Below are 18,293 nucleotides of genomic sequence, written 5' to 3' on the forward strand. Positions count from 1 at the left end.
CAAAATTTTCACAATTTTACTCGATATTTGAGATATTTCGATGGTCTGTTGAACAGGAGCAAAGGACATATGCACTGGCACTCTGATAAATTCCTCACTTTCAGTATAAATTCATATTTGGTTCGCTTGGTACACTTCTCCTTGCTCGCTGACTGAACGGATTCAATAATCGTTTCCTATAAATCAGATTTTGCTAGGGAACTGTGTTGTCCCCAAGCGCCACAGATTAAGCTTAAACGACTGGAAAATTTAATATCCATAGTGTAAACTATGTAAATGTTACCTTAGTTTTATATACGTCTCAGAATCATACGTCAACCATTAAGAACCTTGATTCTGCTGTCACACTGACAATTGTCGAAACGCAATGAAGAAGAACAATAAAGATGGAGACAGATCGAGTTGAACATTCGAGCAAGAAACAACTTCAGCCTTCCGTTATTATCTTCAGTCATTTTATAACCTTTTACAATATAAAAAAATGAAAGCTCCACAGCTTCATTGGTTTGATCAATAGATGGTGTATTACAACTCATCATTATATTGCTATCCTTTTCTTGCAATGTGTTTCGACAAGTTTTATCTTATCATGACCAATATAGCCTTCTAACTTTCTGAGCAAAAATCTATATGAATGGTCGTGTGGTCAGATACGCGAGTATCAAAACCAAGGACCATTACTCAAATCTCTTTTTCTTCAGTGCTGGTGGTTTCCGTTGGAGTTCAGTATTTAAGCAATCGTTACGCCGTTCTAGTTCTAGCGATGCATAACGTCAATGCGAAACCATACAACAGTACAGAGGAAATGAGAAAGCTCTCCTCCAAGCGATGAAGCTCAACTGGTTGGGGTATCTCTCCAACAGATAGCGCCACAAGCTTTTTTGCTATTTTTAGAATGCATGAGTCGTTTGCCGTCTGCTAAACGAAGTCTTTCTATGTTCCGTTTAGGTAGAGAACTTGAGTCGTTTAGAAGTCGTTTAGTGGTCGTTTAGTGGATTTGTGACACTTGGGTTGTTATCCAGTAATCTTCAGATCATCATTTTAATCCAAGAACTGGCCGTCGCGTAGGTTTTTTTGGCTTCTTTCTTCGTGTTACGCCTGAGCAAAACCACATACAATTTCTGCGAGATTTTGTTTAAACTTCAAGGCATACTAGATTTTGTTATGGAACAAACCATCAAATTGTGTGTCGATGTATTGGTGAGAAAGAACACCATAAGCCCACCTGATATATACACCTACTTTGGTTGAATGGTTACGTTCGCAACAGTGCTCCTGCCGAAATCTGCCAATATAATCTGGCCACACTGGCTCGCAGGGCAAAAGCTCGCTCGAAAGGTCAATAACCGTCGCAAAACGTCAAAAACGACCGTCGCCAGCGCCTCGAAATCGTTGCGAGTTTCGCTCGCTGGCGACGTCGGTTTGCAGTACATGCGACGCCGGTTTTGACGTTTTGCGACGGTTTTGCGACGGTGGCCGGCAAAAGCTCGCCTTGCCCTGTGGGCAAAGTGACCAGAAATACCGATGTGTATATATTTGGGTTTGAAGGAAAATATCTCAATTTTTTGTAATCATTGAACGATGAAACTCAGCCAAACAATCAAATCAATCTAAATAATGCAGCGAAAATCAAATTACAGCACGTACGATAAAATCGTATCCAATGGAGCACTGCAGTGGCCCTAAGCGGTCGGGTGGAGCCCCTAGAAAAAGAACTTGCCACCACTGAGAAAAAAAAAATGAGCATCTTAGTTATTCTTTGGTTTAGAATTCCTAGTACCATTTTCATATCAACACTTCAGAAAGACCTTCATTTGTGTAACCGCTGAACCAAATCTAATCCATATCCTAAGTAAAGGATGCATATTCTTTTGAAATGGAACTTTAATTTTGCGCATTAGGTCCCCCCCCCCCACCCATCCCACTTAACACTTCTTTCGCTTTTACTTTTTTTTAACTTTAAGTTTTGAGTTTTAACCTACCGAAAACTACCGATAAAATTTTGATGCGCCTACCGAAAACCGCCAAAATAATCTGGCCACACTGGTGACAGAACAGGTGTGATTTGTCAGTTGTGTTGACAGCTCTTATCGCGGCAGTGTTGCCAGTTTGTGTAGGATCAAAACGTGGAGAAGATACGCATAATTTTATTATTTTTATACTAAATTGTTATTATACTGCCCTCTAATACTTTTGCTATTTCATTTAAATGATTCTCTAGCTGTTTTAAAGCCTTTCAAAAGCATTTCCAATGATATATAAAGAACAATAATCGCCGTTCCTACACTCCTTACAGCTTCGTCCATTTTGTTCGGCACTGTAACTCAACAACAACAAACCGATGCCGGTCGTCCTGGCTTGAGGAACGCAGAGTGAATCGAAAACGGAAGCAATAAGCTTCCCAAAAACCTTTCCCTCATCATGGGCGACAATAACGCGTTCGTGCTGGATAATGGTGCATTCTACGCCAAGCTTGGTTTATCCGATGACCCCGAACCGAAGTAAGTCACACACAGCAAGTCTATAGTTGCGCCCTTACAATTTACATTGCCAATCTTGCTTTCCATTTCCAGAACCATCCTGAACTGCATCACAAAAGCCAAATCCGAACGGAGGCGACCGTTCATCGGCAACCAGATCGAAGAGTGCCGCGACGCGTCAGGCCTGTTCTATATCCTTTGCTTTCAGCGCGGCTACCTGGTGAACTGGGATGTGCAGAAAACGGTCTGGGACTACCTTTTCAGCCCGGACTGCTGTCCGGTGCAGTTTGCCGACACGCCGCTCCTCATCACCGAGCCGCTGTTCAACTTCGGCTCGATCCAGGAAGCGATGCTGGAGATCCTGTACGAAGAGTACGACTGCGATGCGGTATGCAAATCGACGGCCATCGATTTGGCGGCGTTCAACTACACGCACAGCGAGCAAACGGAACAGCCGGAGGGCAAACGGCCACTCGCCTGCGTGGTGGTGGAGATGGGCTTCAGCTTCACGCACGTGGTGCCGTTCGTGAAGGGCTGCAAGGTGCGGGAAGCGATTCGGCGCATCGACGTCGGCGGGAAGGTGCTGACGAACCATCTGAAGGAAATCATCTCCTACCGGCAGCTGAACGTGATGGACGAATCGTACGTGATCAATCAGGTGAAGGAGGACAGCTGCTTTGTGTCGCAGAACTTCAACGAGGACATGCGGATAGCGCGCAAACGCATCCCGGACAATACGATCCTGCGGGAGTACGTGCTGCCGGACTACACGCAGATACGGCGCGGATTTTTACGCAAACCGAACGAATCGGGTGGGGCGGGCGATGGTGGAGAGGAGCTACAGACGGTGCGGCTCGGTAACGAGCGGTTCGTTATACCGGAGATACTGTTCCACCCGTCGGACGTCGGGATACAGCAGATGGGTGTACCGGAAGCGATCGTGGATGCGATTAATCTGTGCCCGGAGGAGACACGGCCGCATCTGTTCGCGAACATTGTCGTGTGTGGTGGATGTGCCCTGTTTCCCGGCATGCAGTCGCGCGTGGAACGGGACGTCCGGGCGCTGGCACCGGATGAGTACGACGTTAATGTGACGGTTCCGGAAAAGTGAGTCCGCCCAGCCAATTTCCTTGTTCTTTGTTTGAAATAATGGTTCCCTTTCTCTTTCTCCTGCTTCCAGTCCAATCACGTACGCCTGGCATGGTGGTAAGAAGTATTCCCAGTCGCTCAGCTTCATGAAATCGTGCATGAGCCGCAACGAGTACGAAGAGTACGGCACTCGGCATCTGGTGGAGAAGTACGAGAGCTAGCAGCGGCGTAGAAAGGCGAAATGCCGCAGGCAGGACGATATTTCAGGTAAACTGAGGCTACATTTTATTACATTCTTACCGTTTAATTACATATTTAAAAAAGAAAACATTTCATCGCTAAACCGTACATGAGAACAGAAAGTCGTTAACATTCTAACACAAAAGCAAACGTGGTGCTGTTGCCGTCTAGTAAAAGGAGGGTAGTGTTGTGAGCTGTTTCTAATCTCGGTGTTTCACGGTTTTCTATATTCTAACCATGCACCATCCGTCGATGGGAACTCGAAGGATAACATCCAGCGCGCATTTCCCGCCCTACCGCATCGATGTTCGCATGGGCGACTATGATCAACTTCAACATTATTCCAACATCGACGGGATGTTACACACACGAGATGAGGGATGAGTAGCAGTAATACGGATGTGTGTTACTCTATACAGGAAGATGTGGAGCCTGTATCAGGATTGGTCACGTTTTTCGTCACAAACTAAAATACACACTTTCAATTTTCTACTAAATCATCGCGTGTCCGCTTACAATGAACAGAACACGGGGGTGGTGGTTGGGGGTGGATGAGAATATTTGAGAATTCAGTTCCGAACACGACAGACACACCACACGCTCACACACATAACATGAACACGCACACAAACAGTACCGCGTTTTTGGGGTGGCCGCTGTTGGGATGGGATTTTTGCTGCTCTAGAGATTAGTAGCACGCCCGTCCTTAATACTGCTGGCGCCTTCGGGCGGCACGCTGCTTGTCGAAGCGCAGCTCCATCTCCTCCAGCACCTTGGGCGTGTAGCGCACGACCAGCTTGACCGAGCCGACCGCCTGCTTCAGCAGCTCGACGGCCTTCTCGTGGTTTTCGCCCTCCACCGACACACCGTTGACGGAGAGCAGCTGGTCGCCCCGCTTCAGCCCCCCGTGCCGGTCGGCCACCCCGCCCGGGATGATGCGCGAGATGTAGATCGGCGAGTTTTGCTCCTTGCCGCCCATCACGTTGAAGCCCAGCCCTTCGTCCGTCTTCGGCAGCTCGACCACGCGCGGATGGGCGTGTCCTTCGCTGGCCGCAAACGCGGCAATCGTCGCCTTGGCCGTCGCGGACGCACGCACATCGAGCGAGCCCTGGATGTCGACCGTCTCGTACACGTGCTCGTACACCTCCCGGACCGCGTTCAGGAAGTCGCTCTGCAGCACCTTCTGCAGGGCGGCCAGCTTGGTCGCGGGCACCTCGCCGCTCATCTGCAGCTTTTCCAACAGCTCGATCGAGCGCTTCACATCTGCGGGGGGGGGGAAGAGCGGGAAAGCAAAACGGGGGGAGGATTAATTGATCGCTCAAGGTGCGGTGGGGTTTGCTTCGTTTTTCTTTACCTTTCGCCAGGGTTAGGGGCTCACACACGTTTGCCATTATTGATTTGTTTATCTTACTGCTTCCAGATGGATGAAATACGATACACTTGTTTTGCGAGCTTCTTTCGTCTGCGTTTGTCTCGCTACCAGAGTGGATAATATTGTGTAGAACGCCTTTCGGGCGACCCCAACTTCACGTACACTTTTGCACAGTGGCTTGTGTTTATTATTACTACCTTTAGCAGCAGCAGCAGCTCTCGATTTTGCCTGCTAGCGAGCGCATACGTACTCTATGAATAGCATAGAGGATTTTTTTTTTTCTTTATATTTTTCCCCAACTCCGCTCATCCAGGGCTGAAATAGGGGAAAAAAAGAAAACAAATGTACGCACAGCGGCTGACAGATGCCAGACAGAACTGGTCATGAATGGTGACATTTTTTGGTAAACTTGTAATTTCAAAAATGTTTTTAGAGCAAAATAACAACGAGAGAGATTTTAAATATTGTCCTAATTATTAAATCCAATCGATGGAGGCTTAAATTTCATGAAATTACAGTGTTAAATAGAATAGAAAATGATTTTTTTAGAATACAGCTCCCATTGTGCAAACGCACAAGGTTAACACAATTGCAGGACTTTACTATTATTTTTGTGTACATTTTCCGTTTTTACAAGCTCTTCCATTTTGTCGTAGCCAGTCAAAAAACACAACCAATTAATATAAAAGTTGTATAAGTAGTGCCCCCAACTTCTTCTATTTCATATGATACCATTGAACGAAGCTTAAGCGCCTAAATGTATGCAATGTAAGGAGGTTGTATGCGCCTTTCGATCTAAGCAACTTTAAGATTTTTGAATTTCAAGAAACACGTGGCACCTTTCTAAAAACGTGGGTAGAAATAAAATTAGAATGCTATCAAACGCAAATACGCAAATGCAGTCTAATCAGTACATTCCCAAGCAATTAAGGATCGATTGAATTCAAAGTCCTATTTTCCGTTTGACGCATTTTCGAGTATTCTTTCTTTATTTAATCATGAACTGTAATTAAACCCAGCGATAACGACAGTCAATAAACCGGTAATCAAAACTGCAACCCAACTGCAATGCTGATTTAGCCAATTCCCCCCACCCCCTCCCCTTGCACACTCATTATTTCAGCTTTCGATAAAATGCGTCAAAAATGAAGTCCTTTTTCACATGCAAAGAGAGCCCCGGAAAAAATGGTAATTTATTGGTCCACAGTTAAACAGCGATAAAACAAATGGCCGAGAAACAAAACGCACTCAAAATAAAAACAAAAAAACAATAACACCCAACAAAGGCTTAGCCGCGTTATCACGTTTACCCCCCACTCACACACACACACACACGGGCGGGCGTGGAGGGCGAGATATCGATTTAGTAGTCGAGCCCGGGACAATCTTTGATGTGCGTTTCGAGCGTGAGGAAATCTCCGAACACATTGTTACAGTGAGGGCAAGGTTCGATCTGCCGCTCAAAGCCCCCGGGCGAGGTGCCGTACAGTTTCATGCTGTCCACCTGCGTGGCGCGAACCTTGTGCTGGTGGGTGGCCATAGTTCCTCTGCTGCAAAGAAAGAAAGGAAGTGGTTTTTACCTCTGCTAAAGAGTTAAAGCAACCGCAAACGACGAACCTGTTTTGTGCGTGGTTCATCGATAGCTGATGGTTCTTCTGCAGCAGCGTCTGCATCTCGCCCGTTATTCGATTCTTCTCGATCAGCAGCTCCTGGTAAGCGGCCCGCTGTTCGGCAAGATCGTTTTTGCACACCTCCAGCTGTGCCTGCAACGCGACCAGCTCCATTGTGTTGTCGTTCGGTACTTGTGCAGATTTCGTGTGTCCACCCTGCCCTCCAAGGGTTGAGCTTTCGAGCATCTCGTGGCTTAGTATGTTGGCGCGACACTTCATGAGCGCATCCTGCAGGCCGCCCAGGCACGTTTTCATGTTGCTTAAATCATCGATGTAAATTTTGCGCTGAAAAACGATCATTTTTATTATTGAACTCGTATGGACATCTTGAAAACTCACTCCCACCACTCACCAACTTTTCCTGTTCCAGCAGTTTCTCGCGCAGCAGCTCGTTGGAGCTTTCCAGCAGCTGGTTCCGCTTCACGTACTCGCGCAGTATATCCTTCAGCTCATCCATTGTTCTCCAAAAACACACACACACACAGCCAGAGGAGAGTGCTCCGATCAGTCCCCCTTTAACGGTTCGAAGCTTCTGCCCCAGGGTTCCAAGCCCGTAACCGTGTGCGGTCTGGGTGGTCGGGTTTGGTACCAAAAATGCTAGCTTATCTTCCACCTTTTTGCATCCATCGGGGTTCGCATGCCCGTGCCGATAAGCACCACCACCACCGATATGTTGGGGTCAAAAGGGCTAGGAGTGTATCGAGATTGTGCGATTAGCCCGTTCGGCGATAAGCTGTGATTGTAATTTGTAATGAACATTAAGCTGAGGTAAGAAGCGTCAAAAGGCAGTCGATTTTGGGAACTGAGCGAATGCGCATTGCTCGCTCTTTTCGGTGCTAATATGAAGAGCAAACACGTTAAAATACTCAGAAAATTGAATTAGAAGGCTTACACAGTTTAAATGAAAAATTATTGCACTTAATTCCGTTAGCAGAAAGAGGCCGTTAAGCATGGCCGAACACGTGTGACACGTGTAATTAAAATCGCTTTATTAGTTGGCATGTACGCCGGGTTTGATGTTTGCTTTCGCGCGAGCAGTGCCATGAGCAGTGTTTATCAAATAAACGAGATTGCAGTTCGTAATCGATTCGAGCTTTATTATCTGCCTTACGCTCGATCGCTTCCTTGTTTGGCGCTCGCGTAAAGTGATAACATTTTTATGAGACGCCACGAGCCTAGCAGTACGCTCGAGTGATTCTTTCCATAAGAGGCATCATCCTACAGCGACTTTTGTTTCATAAAACACAAGCAAAATCAACTTTATTTGTTAACGTCATTTCCTAAATACTATTTAAAACAAAACACACACAAACACATACGGTGAAGGAAGGCATCGCAGCTCTAAAAATGCACTGCAAGCTGCTACTGCTACTGCGCGAGACATTCGACCCCATGCGCCGGCCAATTGCAGCCATTTACGTGATGACGGTCGGTGCGTTGCGGCCGGTAAAGGTGGGCAGCTTCGACACCTCGAGCGCAATGTCGATCAGCGGTTTCAGCATGTCCGACGCGCTGCCCAGCACGTTCTCCTTCTCGTACGAGTCGATGTACAGCCGGACGGTGGCGCCCGAGCTGCCCGTACCGCTCAGCCGCATCACGATCCGGCTGCCGTCGGTGAACACGATGCGCAGGCCCTGCTTCGTCGACACCGACTTGTCGATCGGATCGTTGTAGCTGAAGTTGTCGCCCAGCCGCACCTGGTACGTTTTGCCGCCAGCCGACAGCTCCCTGCCCACGAACGCCGGATCGGTGATGGTTTTCTCCAGCGCCTCCATCATCTCGTTGCACGGGGCCAGCTCGCACTCCTCGTAATCGTAGCGGGTGAAGTAGTTGCGGCCGTACCGCTTCCAGTGCTCCACACAGATCTCCTCGATGCTTTTGCCCGTGTGGGCCATGATCGACAGCCAGGCCAGGACCGCCCACACGCCGTCCTTCTCGCGGATGTGGTTCGACCCGGTGCCGAAGCTTTCCTCGCCGCACAGGCAGAGACGGCCGGCGTCCATCAGATTGCCAAAGTACTTCCAGCCCGTCGGAACCTCGAACATCTCCTTGCCGAGTGCTTCCGCGACGCGATCGACGGCCGAAGCGGTTGGCATGCTGCGCGCAAGTCCCTGCACGCCGTGCTTCTTAAAGTACGGAATGCACTCCAGGTAGTGGGCAATGACGGCGAGCGAGTCGCTCGGCGTGACGAAGAACGCTTTACGCCCGATGATCATGTTACGATCACCGTCACCGTCGAACGCTGCCCCGATGTCGTAGTCCCCAGCACGCACCGTGTCGACCAGATCCTTCGCGTACGTTAGGTTCGGGTCGGGATGCAGCCCGCCAAAGTCGGGCAGCGGTGTCGTGTGCACCACACCGTCCGTCGACGCACCGAGACACTGGACGAAGATCTCGTTCACGTAGCTACCGGTCACACCGTTCATCGAGTCGATGCGCATCTTGAGCGGGGCGCCGCCCGGTCTCGAACTGCCGCTGACAAAGCCCCGCAGCTGCTCGAAGTCAAATATTTCCCTCATCAGCAGCACGTAGTCGGCAACGGAATCGATCACCTCGACCGTGAACGGTTTGCCCTCGACCACCGCCTCCGTCACGCCGACCTTGCCCACGTCGACCGCGACGGGCGCGATTTTGTACTGCCGAATCTCACCCGACAGGGCGTAGATTTTGTTCGTGAACGCGTCCGGCGCTGGGCCACCGTTTTCGCAGTTAAACTTGATGCCGAAATCGTTCTCCGGGCCGCCCGGGTTGTGCGACGCGGTCAGGACAATGCCTCCGAGTGCCTTGTGCCGGCGGATCAGGCTTGAGACGGCCGGCGTCGACAGGATGCCGTTCTGGCCGAGCAGTATCTTGCGCACACCGTTCGCGGCACACAGGCGGACGATCAGTTCGGACGCTTCCTTGCAGAAGTAGCGACCATCGCCGCCGAGCACGAGGGTAGAGCCGGCCAGGGCCGGACCGTTCGCGTCCAGGATGCATTGAACAAAGTTTTCCGTGTAGTTTTTCTGGGTGAACACTTTGACCTGAGCGAAGGAGAAAAGGAGGTTATTTGAAAGGGACGCGAGATGGAATGTTGTACTTTCGCGGGAATCTACTGCTTACCTTCTTGCGCAGACCGCTGGTGCCTGGCTTTTGGCCCTCAAACGGGGTGGTCGCAACCGTTTCGATCTTAACGCTCATGACGCTGGCGATGATGCGGGAGAAGCAAAAGCCTGCCGATTGTTTCAGTTGTAAGCGCGCTCAACCTTTACTGCACGTCCGAACGGAATGAAGCCTTCTGCTGCTGCGTGAAACCGAACCGAAGCGCGAGAACCTTCCGTCGTGTCGCGTTTGTGTGATCGGAGATAAGCAGCGAGCCTCTTGTAAATTCCGCAAAACTCCTTTCTATCTGTTTGAAATCACCTTCAGCCAAGGTCGTACGGAGACAATTTATCAACTTGCGCTATTTGACCGTTCTTGACAGAATGATAACAAACGCCCGGACCAAGGTGCATGGACAGAGGGTTGTAGAAGCGTGATTGAATTAGGAAAAAAATACTGAAAATAAAAATTACAGGAAATTCAGATACAAATTTTCAAAATCAATTAAATGTGAGGATGTTGATTTTGTTGTTGAAAAATCATTAAATAAAAGAAAACTGACAATAACATGATCTATAAATCTTGACACTTCACTGTGGGTTTTCTTCCGAAATAGTTCAAATATTTTTAAGAAATTTACACGAATAGTACACGCATTTGTATTGTTTTATTTAACCGTAGAGTTGGCAACCAGATTTACACACGTAAGTTGGCAACCGGCATACCCGGGTATTCCACACGTTTTGATGCAAAAAATTAACGATTTTCATAGGTAAACAATGCGTTCTATATTTTAATGCTATAAGCAAGTAATGCCGACCATATATTCTCTTCTATTTCATTTATTCATTAAGTTTTTTTCATTTTAATATAAAAATAACGGTCATATTGAAATTTGGAATCGCTTGAATTTGACTCGAAAATAAGCACAATACGAAAAGAGGAAGAAGAGAAACGTCATTCTCCATACAAAATGTATGGAATACCCGGGTATGCTGGTTGCCAACTTACGTAGTAAAGTTAAAAAAAAATCAAAATAAAATACTTACAGGCTGTTTAAAATTACAACTTATGCACCAAAAAATCATAAATTAAAAGTTGGGAGGCTACGGCAAATTTCAGGTCAATAAAAGCAATGAATCAAAAGTTATGGCAGTTTAAAGTTGAAAAAAATACCCGGGTATCCGGTTGCCAACTTAAAGGTTAAAAAGAGTGAAATGAGGCTTATTTTCATGCCACGTAACTTAAATAACTTACAAACATAGCGAAACTAAGCGCTTTTTTGAACTGGTGCACAACTGTCAAACGCTCAAACGTCAAACCGGCAAAAGGCAGCGCCCACTGTGCCGCTCGGTTCGATGTGTTGGAACTTGACGAGCGAGTTTGGCCTGCCAACATAACATAATTTCTGTTCGACGTGTACACTCCGCCGTCGCCGCTGCCAAGGAAGAAAGTATTTACATTCGGCTTCCCGTTTTGCTCTCAATCGGCACAGTACTCGCGAGTTTTGGTAAGGAAACTGCAACGAACGCAACGGGTGTTGTGAAAGTGAGATTTGTAATCGGAAAAGAGGCGTTCACCCCCATCCAGCAACGATGAAAAGCTTCCTGTACGCTCTGCTAGCGCTGCTCGCCGTCAGCCAGCTCGGTTTGGCGAACGAGGAAAACACCGCCCGGTTGCTGGTTTCGAAGCACATCCTGAACAAATACCTGGTCGAGGCTCGTGATATCGTGGTGAAGTACACGCTGTACAACGTTGGCTCCGGACCGGCTGTAAATGTGCGCCTGGGTAAGTGTAAAAGGGGTGGTGGTGTGCGGGGAACATCGAGAAGCAGCGTGTCTAATCGATCTAATCGAATGTCCTTTTCCTCCGACCCACAGTTGACAATGGATTCCATCCGGAGGTGTTCGAGGTGGTCGGTGGCCAGCTGACCGCGTCGATCGATCGCATTGCGCCGCAGACGAACGTGACGCACATCGTGGTGGTGCGGCCGAAGCAGTACGGTTACCTGAACTTCACCGCCGCCGAGGTGAACTATCTCGCGACGGAGGACGCCACCGAGCCCCAGTTCTCGATCAGCTCCGAGCCGGGCGAGGGCGCGATCGTGGCCGAGGCACAGTTCAACAAGCAGTTCAGCTCGCACTATCTGGACTGGCTGGCGTTCGCCTTCCTGACGCTGCCGTCCCTGGCCATCCCGTACGCGATGTGGTACAGCTCCAAGTCCAAGTACGAAGCGATGGGCAAATCGTCCAAGAAGGCCAACTAAGTCATTCAAGTAGGCAGCAGTAGCAACAAAACGGCGATGTGCTCAAGTGACCGATTTTCCAGTCGTTTGGCAGCGCGAATCGCCGACTCAACAACATCCATCTTTGAAGACTAATTTAATTCGTAAGGCCGTAAACCCGGAGTGTGCAGCAGCAGCAGCAGCATCATTGATCGTCATTAGTTTTCGCCTCATCACCCCCACGTGAGGCTCGATTTGAAACCGTTTTCATCCTTCTAAAGCCGCATCACCCGCATCGCAATCCCACTCCCCATAAATGCTCCGAGGTCACAGAGGAATCACAAAGAAGTAGAAGAAGCAGAGAAGAAGGTTGGAGGAGCAGATCTTTTTTTTTCATTTGGTTTTGTGAATAAACCGAATGCGAACTACGTTCGTGCTGAAAAACAAACGTACAAAACGCCTTGGAGTTCATTGGAAGTGTATTTAAGTTCTTTAAATTATTCAACAGGAACGTAAGTATGTAATAATGCGCAACCTACCACTCACTCTACATGATATTTCTCTTGAATGCACCCTTCCGGGGCTTGCTCCGAACATGCCGCAGGACGGAGGCTGGCGTGCGGGAAGAAATAATGGGCCCACGGACAGCACCCTGCTGGCGGCTTGTCGATGGTATCGGAGTGGATGATGCCAGCGGGAGCGTCCGGGGTGTACCGGACACCTCTAGTCCACTCGCCGGTGTATCATCCTCCGGCAAAACCGCCCTCTCCACTGGATCCGGCTGATGAAACCGCTCATAGCATGCCATGCCCGGCTCGATACAGTTGAGCAACGCAATCGAATTGGACGTCAGCACAGCAATGCGCGACAAACATTCCTGTGCGTCGAGCGTCGGCTTCGTCACGTTTTCATCCTCCGTCCAGAGCAGTTCGCTTAGTGCGGCGGCCACGAAGCTGCGGATCTGTGCCGTGCTGGGCGTTAGGTAGCGCTTGGTGGCGCGTGAAGGAGCAACCAACCCACCGCCCGGCTCCAAACACAAAGGAGGCATCTGCGTGCCGTTCGCTTCCGTGCGTAGATCGGTCGGATCTTCCGCGTACACGTAATCGATACCTTCGACCAGATCCCGATACTCGAGCACCTCCTCGCGGATCCGGTTAAACAGCGGGTTAAGGTACTGGATCACCTCGTAGGAGAGATTGCTCCACTCGCGAGGGTTGCGCATTACTTCATGGAAAAAGTACGACCGCAGCGCTTTCGGCTCGAGTGTTACGTCTGGATGATGGCGGCGAAACTCCTGCCAGAAGGCAATGTCCCACGCATCCTTGGCGATCGCTTGCCGGTGGTAGAAGTAGTGTATCATCCGGCGGGCAAGCGATTGTGGTCCATCATCTGGGCGAAAAAAGGATGATGCAAATGGGTGGATTGTATCTGATGAGGTGAATTTGTTTATAATAATGCGATTTACCTGTTCCAGATGAGCTGATTTCTTCCGTACTCATACTTTTTGCTTTATTTTGAATTGGATACGCTTACTAGACGCCGCCATTATTTGGATGCGCCGTTTTAGAACAAAGAATTTGAACCGAAATGTTCAGAGTGACCAGAACTATCGATTTATCTGTGATTCAAGCGATTTTTCTTAAGCCTATTGATTCAAAGCCGGATAAACGATTGATTCAAAGACTTGCACCCTATAACTAACGAAGTTTTATTATTACTGCAGAATATCACAGGCATCTTTCCAATATTGCGATAAAAATATAAAATTTATCAATCTGTCCATTCTGCCAATGCCGCCTGCGAATTTTTAGTACAGGCGGTCCCCGAGATACACGGTTAATGGGGACCGAAAACGGCCGCAAAATACCGCGTATCTCGAATTTCCGCGTAAGTCGAATCTCGTGATTTCCAGCTAAAATATCACAAATTTTCGTGTAATTTTGCAAGTAGGGGGCGGTTTTAGTCACTTTATGAATTATTTGATATGATTCTGACTGAATATAACTGTTTTAAACCTTTTGAAACAGTTTTTAACATTCGATCAAAACGGAAATTATTTGGCAATTTGCAATTGATGTGTCAAATCAGTACAATTTGCTCAAAGAATTGTCAAATTTTGAAAACCGCGTATCTCCGAATCCGCGTAAAAGAGGTACCGTGTATCTCGGGGACCGCCTGTACAAACGGGCCGTAGCACAGTGGTCGACTGATAAAAAAGGTAAATATTTGTATGAGCCGTTATTTTTGTGCTATTCAAATTACAGGTGGTCCCCGAGATACACGGTTATTGGGGACCGAAAACGGCCACAAAATACCGCGTATCTCGAATTTCCGCGTAAGTCGAATCTCGTGATTTCCAGCCAAAATATCACTAATTTTCTTGCAATTTTGCAAGTAGGGGGTGGTTTTAGCCACCAAATTAATTATTTGATATGTTTCTAATGAATTGAACAGTTTTAAACCTTTTTAAATGGCATTTTACATTCGATCAGCACGGAAATTATTTGGTATTTCACAATGGATGTGTCAAATCAGTACAATTTGCTCCAAGAACTGTCAAATTTTGAAAACCGCGTATCTCCGAATCCGCGTATAAGAGGTACCGTGTATCTCGGGGACCGCCTGTATGCAAAATATTTAAAACAAATTCATTTTGTCATTTATCATCATGTTCGGATGGAAAATCTCCTGCACATACAAATCGAATACTATTTTTCCGCTCAAAGTCATACACAAACCATTCATTGCTCTTTTTTTACTCTCTACAATGGTAAAATGTGTTCCGGTGGAAGCTTTCTATTGAAATAAATAATAGCACATGAGCACAAAAACTGACTTTACTTCCTCTGCTTGATGATCGGAAAGTATCGATGGCAGGAAAAGTCAAACTCCGGCGGCTGCTTCGACTGCCGGCTGTGCCCACTGGCCAGCAGGTTCATCATCACGTAGTTCGTTTTGGCTACCTTCACGATATCGTGCCACTGAAATGAATGCGAAAAGAAACGGCATTAGCACAACGACGACACGCATGCACCAGGAAAGAAGGTCTTTCCCTCCCTACCTCTTCGTCCGGGTTCGGGAACGTTTCGAGCAGCATGCGCGCCTCGTGGAAGTGTTTCGCGGCCGCCGCATACAGCTCCGTCGCCGGTGATTGTATCATGATGAACTTCATCTGCCGAAACTCGCTGTACGGCATCGGGGGCGGCGTCGAAAGGTTCGCGAACGGTGCGAACCGATGCTCGAACCGTACCTGCTCGTTGTCGAACAGTGGCAGCGGTTCCGGGATGCGATCCTCCTTGTAAAACCCGACCAGCGCTTTGTAGTAGCCGCCGCACAGCATCTCCATCGCTTCGTTAAACAGTATCTCCTTTACGTCCGTTTTCGTTTTGCGCTTTTTCGATTTCGGTTTCTTCTGGCTCGCCTTGGCCGCCTTCGGGTCGGCCGCATACTCCTGCTCCGCGAGGAACGTTTCCGCCCGCGTCAGTGCGGACACGATCCAGCTGAACAGGTACTGGTACAGGTACCAGAAGATGTACAGATACTCGTGCACACTGTACAGCTCCAGCTCTAGGCCGGCGAGCAGATAGAACGACATGGCGCGCAAACAGTGATAAAACACCCACGTGCCGAAGCACGCCAGGTGGCGGGAATTTTCACTGCGCGGCGTGAGCGAGTGCAGGTACACGTCGACCCGCTCCGCCCCATCCTGCAGGTGGGCAAAGTTGAGCAGCAGCAGCCCGAGATGGTCGCGCTGGCGGGCCCGATTGTAGCCACAGATCGCGAACAGCGAGTAGAACGTTTGCTCGTGGTACTCGAAGAACGAGTTGATGCAGTTTATCGCCTACAGTAAACGGGAGTGTGCACAAAGCATGTGATAAACCAATTTAATCATCATTGCACTGCAAATGTGCTCACTTACGAAAGGATTGTTGTACAGCGGATTGTCCGGACGGAGGGCTGGTGGGGCGATGAAAGCCCGTACGGATTCCTTCAGCACCTCGATGAGTGGTTTCACGCCAAACACCAACCGGCCGGCGGGTAGGTACAGCGTTTGCGGTATACTTCGAGACAGCAGGCAGGGTGTAAACTTCTTGTTAAAGTCCATCAGAAAGTTCTTGGAAATTGAAAAACGGCAAAGAAGGCAAACATTAACTTCCAGCGATCGTGTGGAACACCTTAACACGCAACGACCGAATCGGCCACACTACTCACCAACGCTGCATGGTAGCTGGTGCAGTTGGCAATTTTGCACGCATGCTTGATGCGCTGGATTAGCTCGGTCAGGTATTGGATGCTCAGTTGGCGGTCCTTGATTTTGGTACTGCGTGGAAACGTCGGCGGTAGCAACCGCTGGTTTACCATCATGGAAAAGCCCATCGGGTTCGGTGCATCCGCTGGGAAGGGAAAGATTGAAGTAGGCAATGGTTTGATTACGTGCACCTCGTAAACGAAACCGCAGGACACTTACATCCCTCCACGGGCTGTGTGCCCAGCTCAATCGTCTTTTCTATGGCCTGTGCCAGCTCCAACGCCCCGTTCAGTGATTTTACGATGTCGATCATTTCGGTTTTCAACGGTACGGCCGTTTGCTGTACAAAAAAGGGGGGAAAACTCATTAGCTCTTTCGTTGCAAATGGTACGCTTATACGCTTTTCCATGGCCTACCGCTGCAACTTCCTGCCCATACCGCCAATTGCCTTGCTGTAAAACGGAGGTCGATTAACGGATTAGTGATCAGTTCTGCCACACTTCCTTCCTGCACACAATTACCTTCAGCGGGTACATTCCCACCAAGCTGTGCAGAAGCAACCGCGTGAACCGAACGCGCGCCAACAGTGCCTGCAGCTCCTCCCTTTCCCGCTCATCCTCCGTGTCTTTGGTTTTTTTAATCAGCTCCTCCTCGGCCGCCTTCAGCATGTTCATCGCCTTCGTTTCGGTCACCTCCTCGCTCAGGTTGTAATCGAACGAGCTGTGCTGGAAATCTTCCTCCTCGTACACGTTGGCTCTATAGGGAAGGGGTGGAGGAGAAGTGAAGCATGATACACACAACAACCTTTTTCTAACACTGCCATTTGCGTACCTGATGATAAAGTTTCGTATCAGATTGATGATCTTCTGTATGGCGATCGAAAACGAGCGCATGGTTTTGCATTCGATTCGGTTCGGTTTGTGCAGATACAGACAGGTCAGCACGGTCTGCGCCATCGAGTGTCCCTCCAGCCACGAGACGGTACACGAGTACACCGCATCGATGATGCCGATCAATTCCTTCGCCAGCAGATTGTTCAGCTTGATCTGTCCTGTCTGGGGGAAAAATGGTAAGCAAATAAGCTGGCAGTAGAGAACCATTGGCCCTCGGGTGGTAGCGATTGCTTATCCGCTTCGTCATACCTCCACCGCTGTATCGAAGGTTAGCGGTGTTGCCTCCCGGTTGCAGCTCATACCGGCGTCCATTTTTGGGTCCATCATTTCGATCGCGGACATCGCTTCCAACAGCCCGAACGTGGAGTCGTGCACCAGCTCGCCGAGCTTGAGATCTGCCGAGGGCAACAAGACGCACAGCGGGGATTAATGTTTGCGACCATTCTGCGCGGCCGTCCCTTCCCGCTCTTACCCTTCACACAGTCGAAAAACTGTGCGGTAATTTCATTCCAATCATCCGCGCACGGTTCCATTTGGCCTACCGTAGCAGCAGCAGCTTCTGCCTCAACGTTGGACGGTGGGTGGGATGGGTTTTCGCTTTCTTCATTCTGGTGCCTGTTGGAAAGCAAAGCGGAGACGTTGTTTACTTGCGGACAATCGTTTCCCGAAACCAACGCTACAGCTCCGGGTGGCCTTACCCTTGGGGCAGTACTTCTGCTTCCGATGATTGGTCACACATTTTCACCGTGAAAAACCGTACAAAAATCCCTTTTTTTGGTCGCAAAATGCACGAAATAGCTAAATAAATAAAACGGGACCAGCAGGGTGTCTGGAAGACGAGCTGTCAAAATAGTTTTTACTCCCCCCCACACACAAACACGCCATTGCACACTGTAGCTGTTCGAAGGACATATATTGCGTGCGATTATTTTGTTCGCAAAAATGCTTGGGGTCAACTTCGATCTTTATCAGAATATATCTTCACTTGATGTTAA

The 18,293-nt window shown here is 48.7% G+C and overlaps 7 protein-coding genes across 7 annotated transcripts; 2 read left to right on the forward strand and 5 right to left on the reverse strand.

The window, feature by feature from the left end:
- Nucleotides 1-2,089: 2,089 nt before the first annotated feature.
- Nucleotides 2,090-4,306, forward strand: LOC1276525 (actin-related protein 6). The gene is made up of 4 exons (XM_315883.5): nucleotides 2,090-2,501; nucleotides 2,574-3,587; nucleotides 3,661-3,836; nucleotides 4,076-4,306. Exons 1-3 carry the CDS (start codon nucleotides 2,422-2,424, stop codon nucleotides 3,788-3,790), a joined length of 1,224 nt encoding a protein of 407 aa, XP_315883.4. The 5' UTR covers nucleotides 2,090-2,421; the 3' UTR covers nucleotides 3,791-3,836; nucleotides 4,076-4,306.
- On the reverse strand, nucleotides 3,831-5,530 carry LOC1276526 (protein lin-7 homolog C). Its single transcript, XM_315884.5, has 2 exons — nucleotides 5,164-5,530; nucleotides 3,831-5,072 (listed from the first exon to the last, which is right to left on the reverse strand). The coding sequence occupies exons 1-2, from the start codon at nucleotides 5,198-5,200 to the stop codon at nucleotides 4,516-4,518; spliced, it is 594 nt and encodes a 197-aa protein (XP_315884.3). The 5' UTR covers nucleotides 5,201-5,530; the 3' UTR covers nucleotides 3,831-4,515.
- Nucleotides 5,531-6,332: 802 nt separating this feature from the next.
- LOC3290067 (optineurin) lies at nucleotides 6,333-7,432 on the reverse strand. Its single transcript, XM_556530.3, has 3 exons — nucleotides 7,204-7,432; nucleotides 6,799-7,136; nucleotides 6,333-6,731 (listed from the first exon to the last, which is right to left on the reverse strand). The coding sequence occupies exons 1-3, from the start codon at nucleotides 7,306-7,308 to the stop codon at nucleotides 6,545-6,547; spliced, it is 630 nt and encodes a 209-aa protein (XP_556530.3). The 5' UTR covers nucleotides 7,309-7,432; the 3' UTR covers nucleotides 6,333-6,544.
- A 647-nt stretch (nucleotides 7,433-8,079) lies between these two features.
- On the reverse strand, nucleotides 8,080-10,494 carry LOC1276527 (phosphoglucomutase). Its single transcript, XM_315885.5, has 2 exons — nucleotides 9,954-10,494; nucleotides 8,080-9,874 (listed from the first exon to the last, which is right to left on the reverse strand). The coding sequence occupies exons 1-2, from the start codon at nucleotides 10,029-10,031 to the stop codon at nucleotides 8,267-8,269; spliced, it is 1,686 nt and encodes a 561-aa protein (XP_315885.2). The 5' UTR covers nucleotides 10,032-10,494; the 3' UTR covers nucleotides 8,080-8,266.
- A 746-nt stretch (nucleotides 10,495-11,240) lies between these two features.
- On the forward strand, nucleotides 11,241-12,604 carry LOC1276528 (translocon-associated protein subunit beta). The gene is made up of 3 exons (XM_556532.4): nucleotides 11,241-11,442; nucleotides 11,523-11,720; nucleotides 11,813-12,604. The coding sequence occupies exons 2-3, from the start codon at nucleotides 11,528-11,530 to the stop codon at nucleotides 12,196-12,198; spliced, it is 579 nt and encodes a 192-aa protein (XP_556532.2). The 5' UTR covers nucleotides 11,241-11,442; nucleotides 11,523-11,527; the 3' UTR covers nucleotides 12,199-12,604.
- Nucleotides 12,605-12,617: 13 nt separating this feature from the next.
- LOC1276529 (uncharacterized) lies at nucleotides 12,618-13,852 on the reverse strand. The gene is made up of 2 exons (XM_315887.4): nucleotides 13,622-13,852; nucleotides 12,618-13,545 (listed from the first exon to the last, which is right to left on the reverse strand). The coding sequence occupies exons 1-2, from the start codon at nucleotides 13,653-13,655 to the stop codon at nucleotides 12,704-12,706; spliced, it is 876 nt and encodes a 291-aa protein (XP_315887.4). The 5' UTR covers nucleotides 13,656-13,852; the 3' UTR covers nucleotides 12,618-12,703.
- Nucleotides 13,853-14,867: 1,015 nt separating this feature from the next.
- On the reverse strand, nucleotides 14,868-18,251 carry LOC133391560 (N-alpha-acetyltransferase 35, NatC auxiliary subunit-like). Its single transcript, XM_061646500.1, has 11 exons — nucleotides 17,997-18,251; nucleotides 17,771-17,913; nucleotides 17,548-17,693; nucleotides 17,237-17,460; nucleotides 16,927-17,161; nucleotides 16,822-16,857; nucleotides 16,625-16,745; nucleotides 16,369-16,550; nucleotides 16,076-16,270; nucleotides 15,218-15,997; nucleotides 14,868-15,137 (listed from the first exon to the last, which is right to left on the reverse strand). The coding sequence occupies exons 1-11, from the start codon at nucleotides 18,035-18,037 to the stop codon at nucleotides 14,994-14,996; spliced, it is 2,247 nt and encodes a 748-aa protein (XP_061502484.1). The 5' UTR covers nucleotides 18,038-18,251; the 3' UTR covers nucleotides 14,868-14,993.
- Between the last annotated feature and the right edge of the window lie 42 nt (nucleotides 18,252-18,293).

Source organism: Anopheles gambiae, chromosome 2, assembly GCF_943734735.2.
Source record: "Anopheles gambiae chromosome 2, idAnoGambNW_F1_1, whole genome shotgun sequence".
NCBI classification, from domain to species: domain Eukaryota; kingdom Metazoa; phylum Arthropoda; class Insecta; order Diptera; family Culicidae; genus Anopheles; species Anopheles gambiae.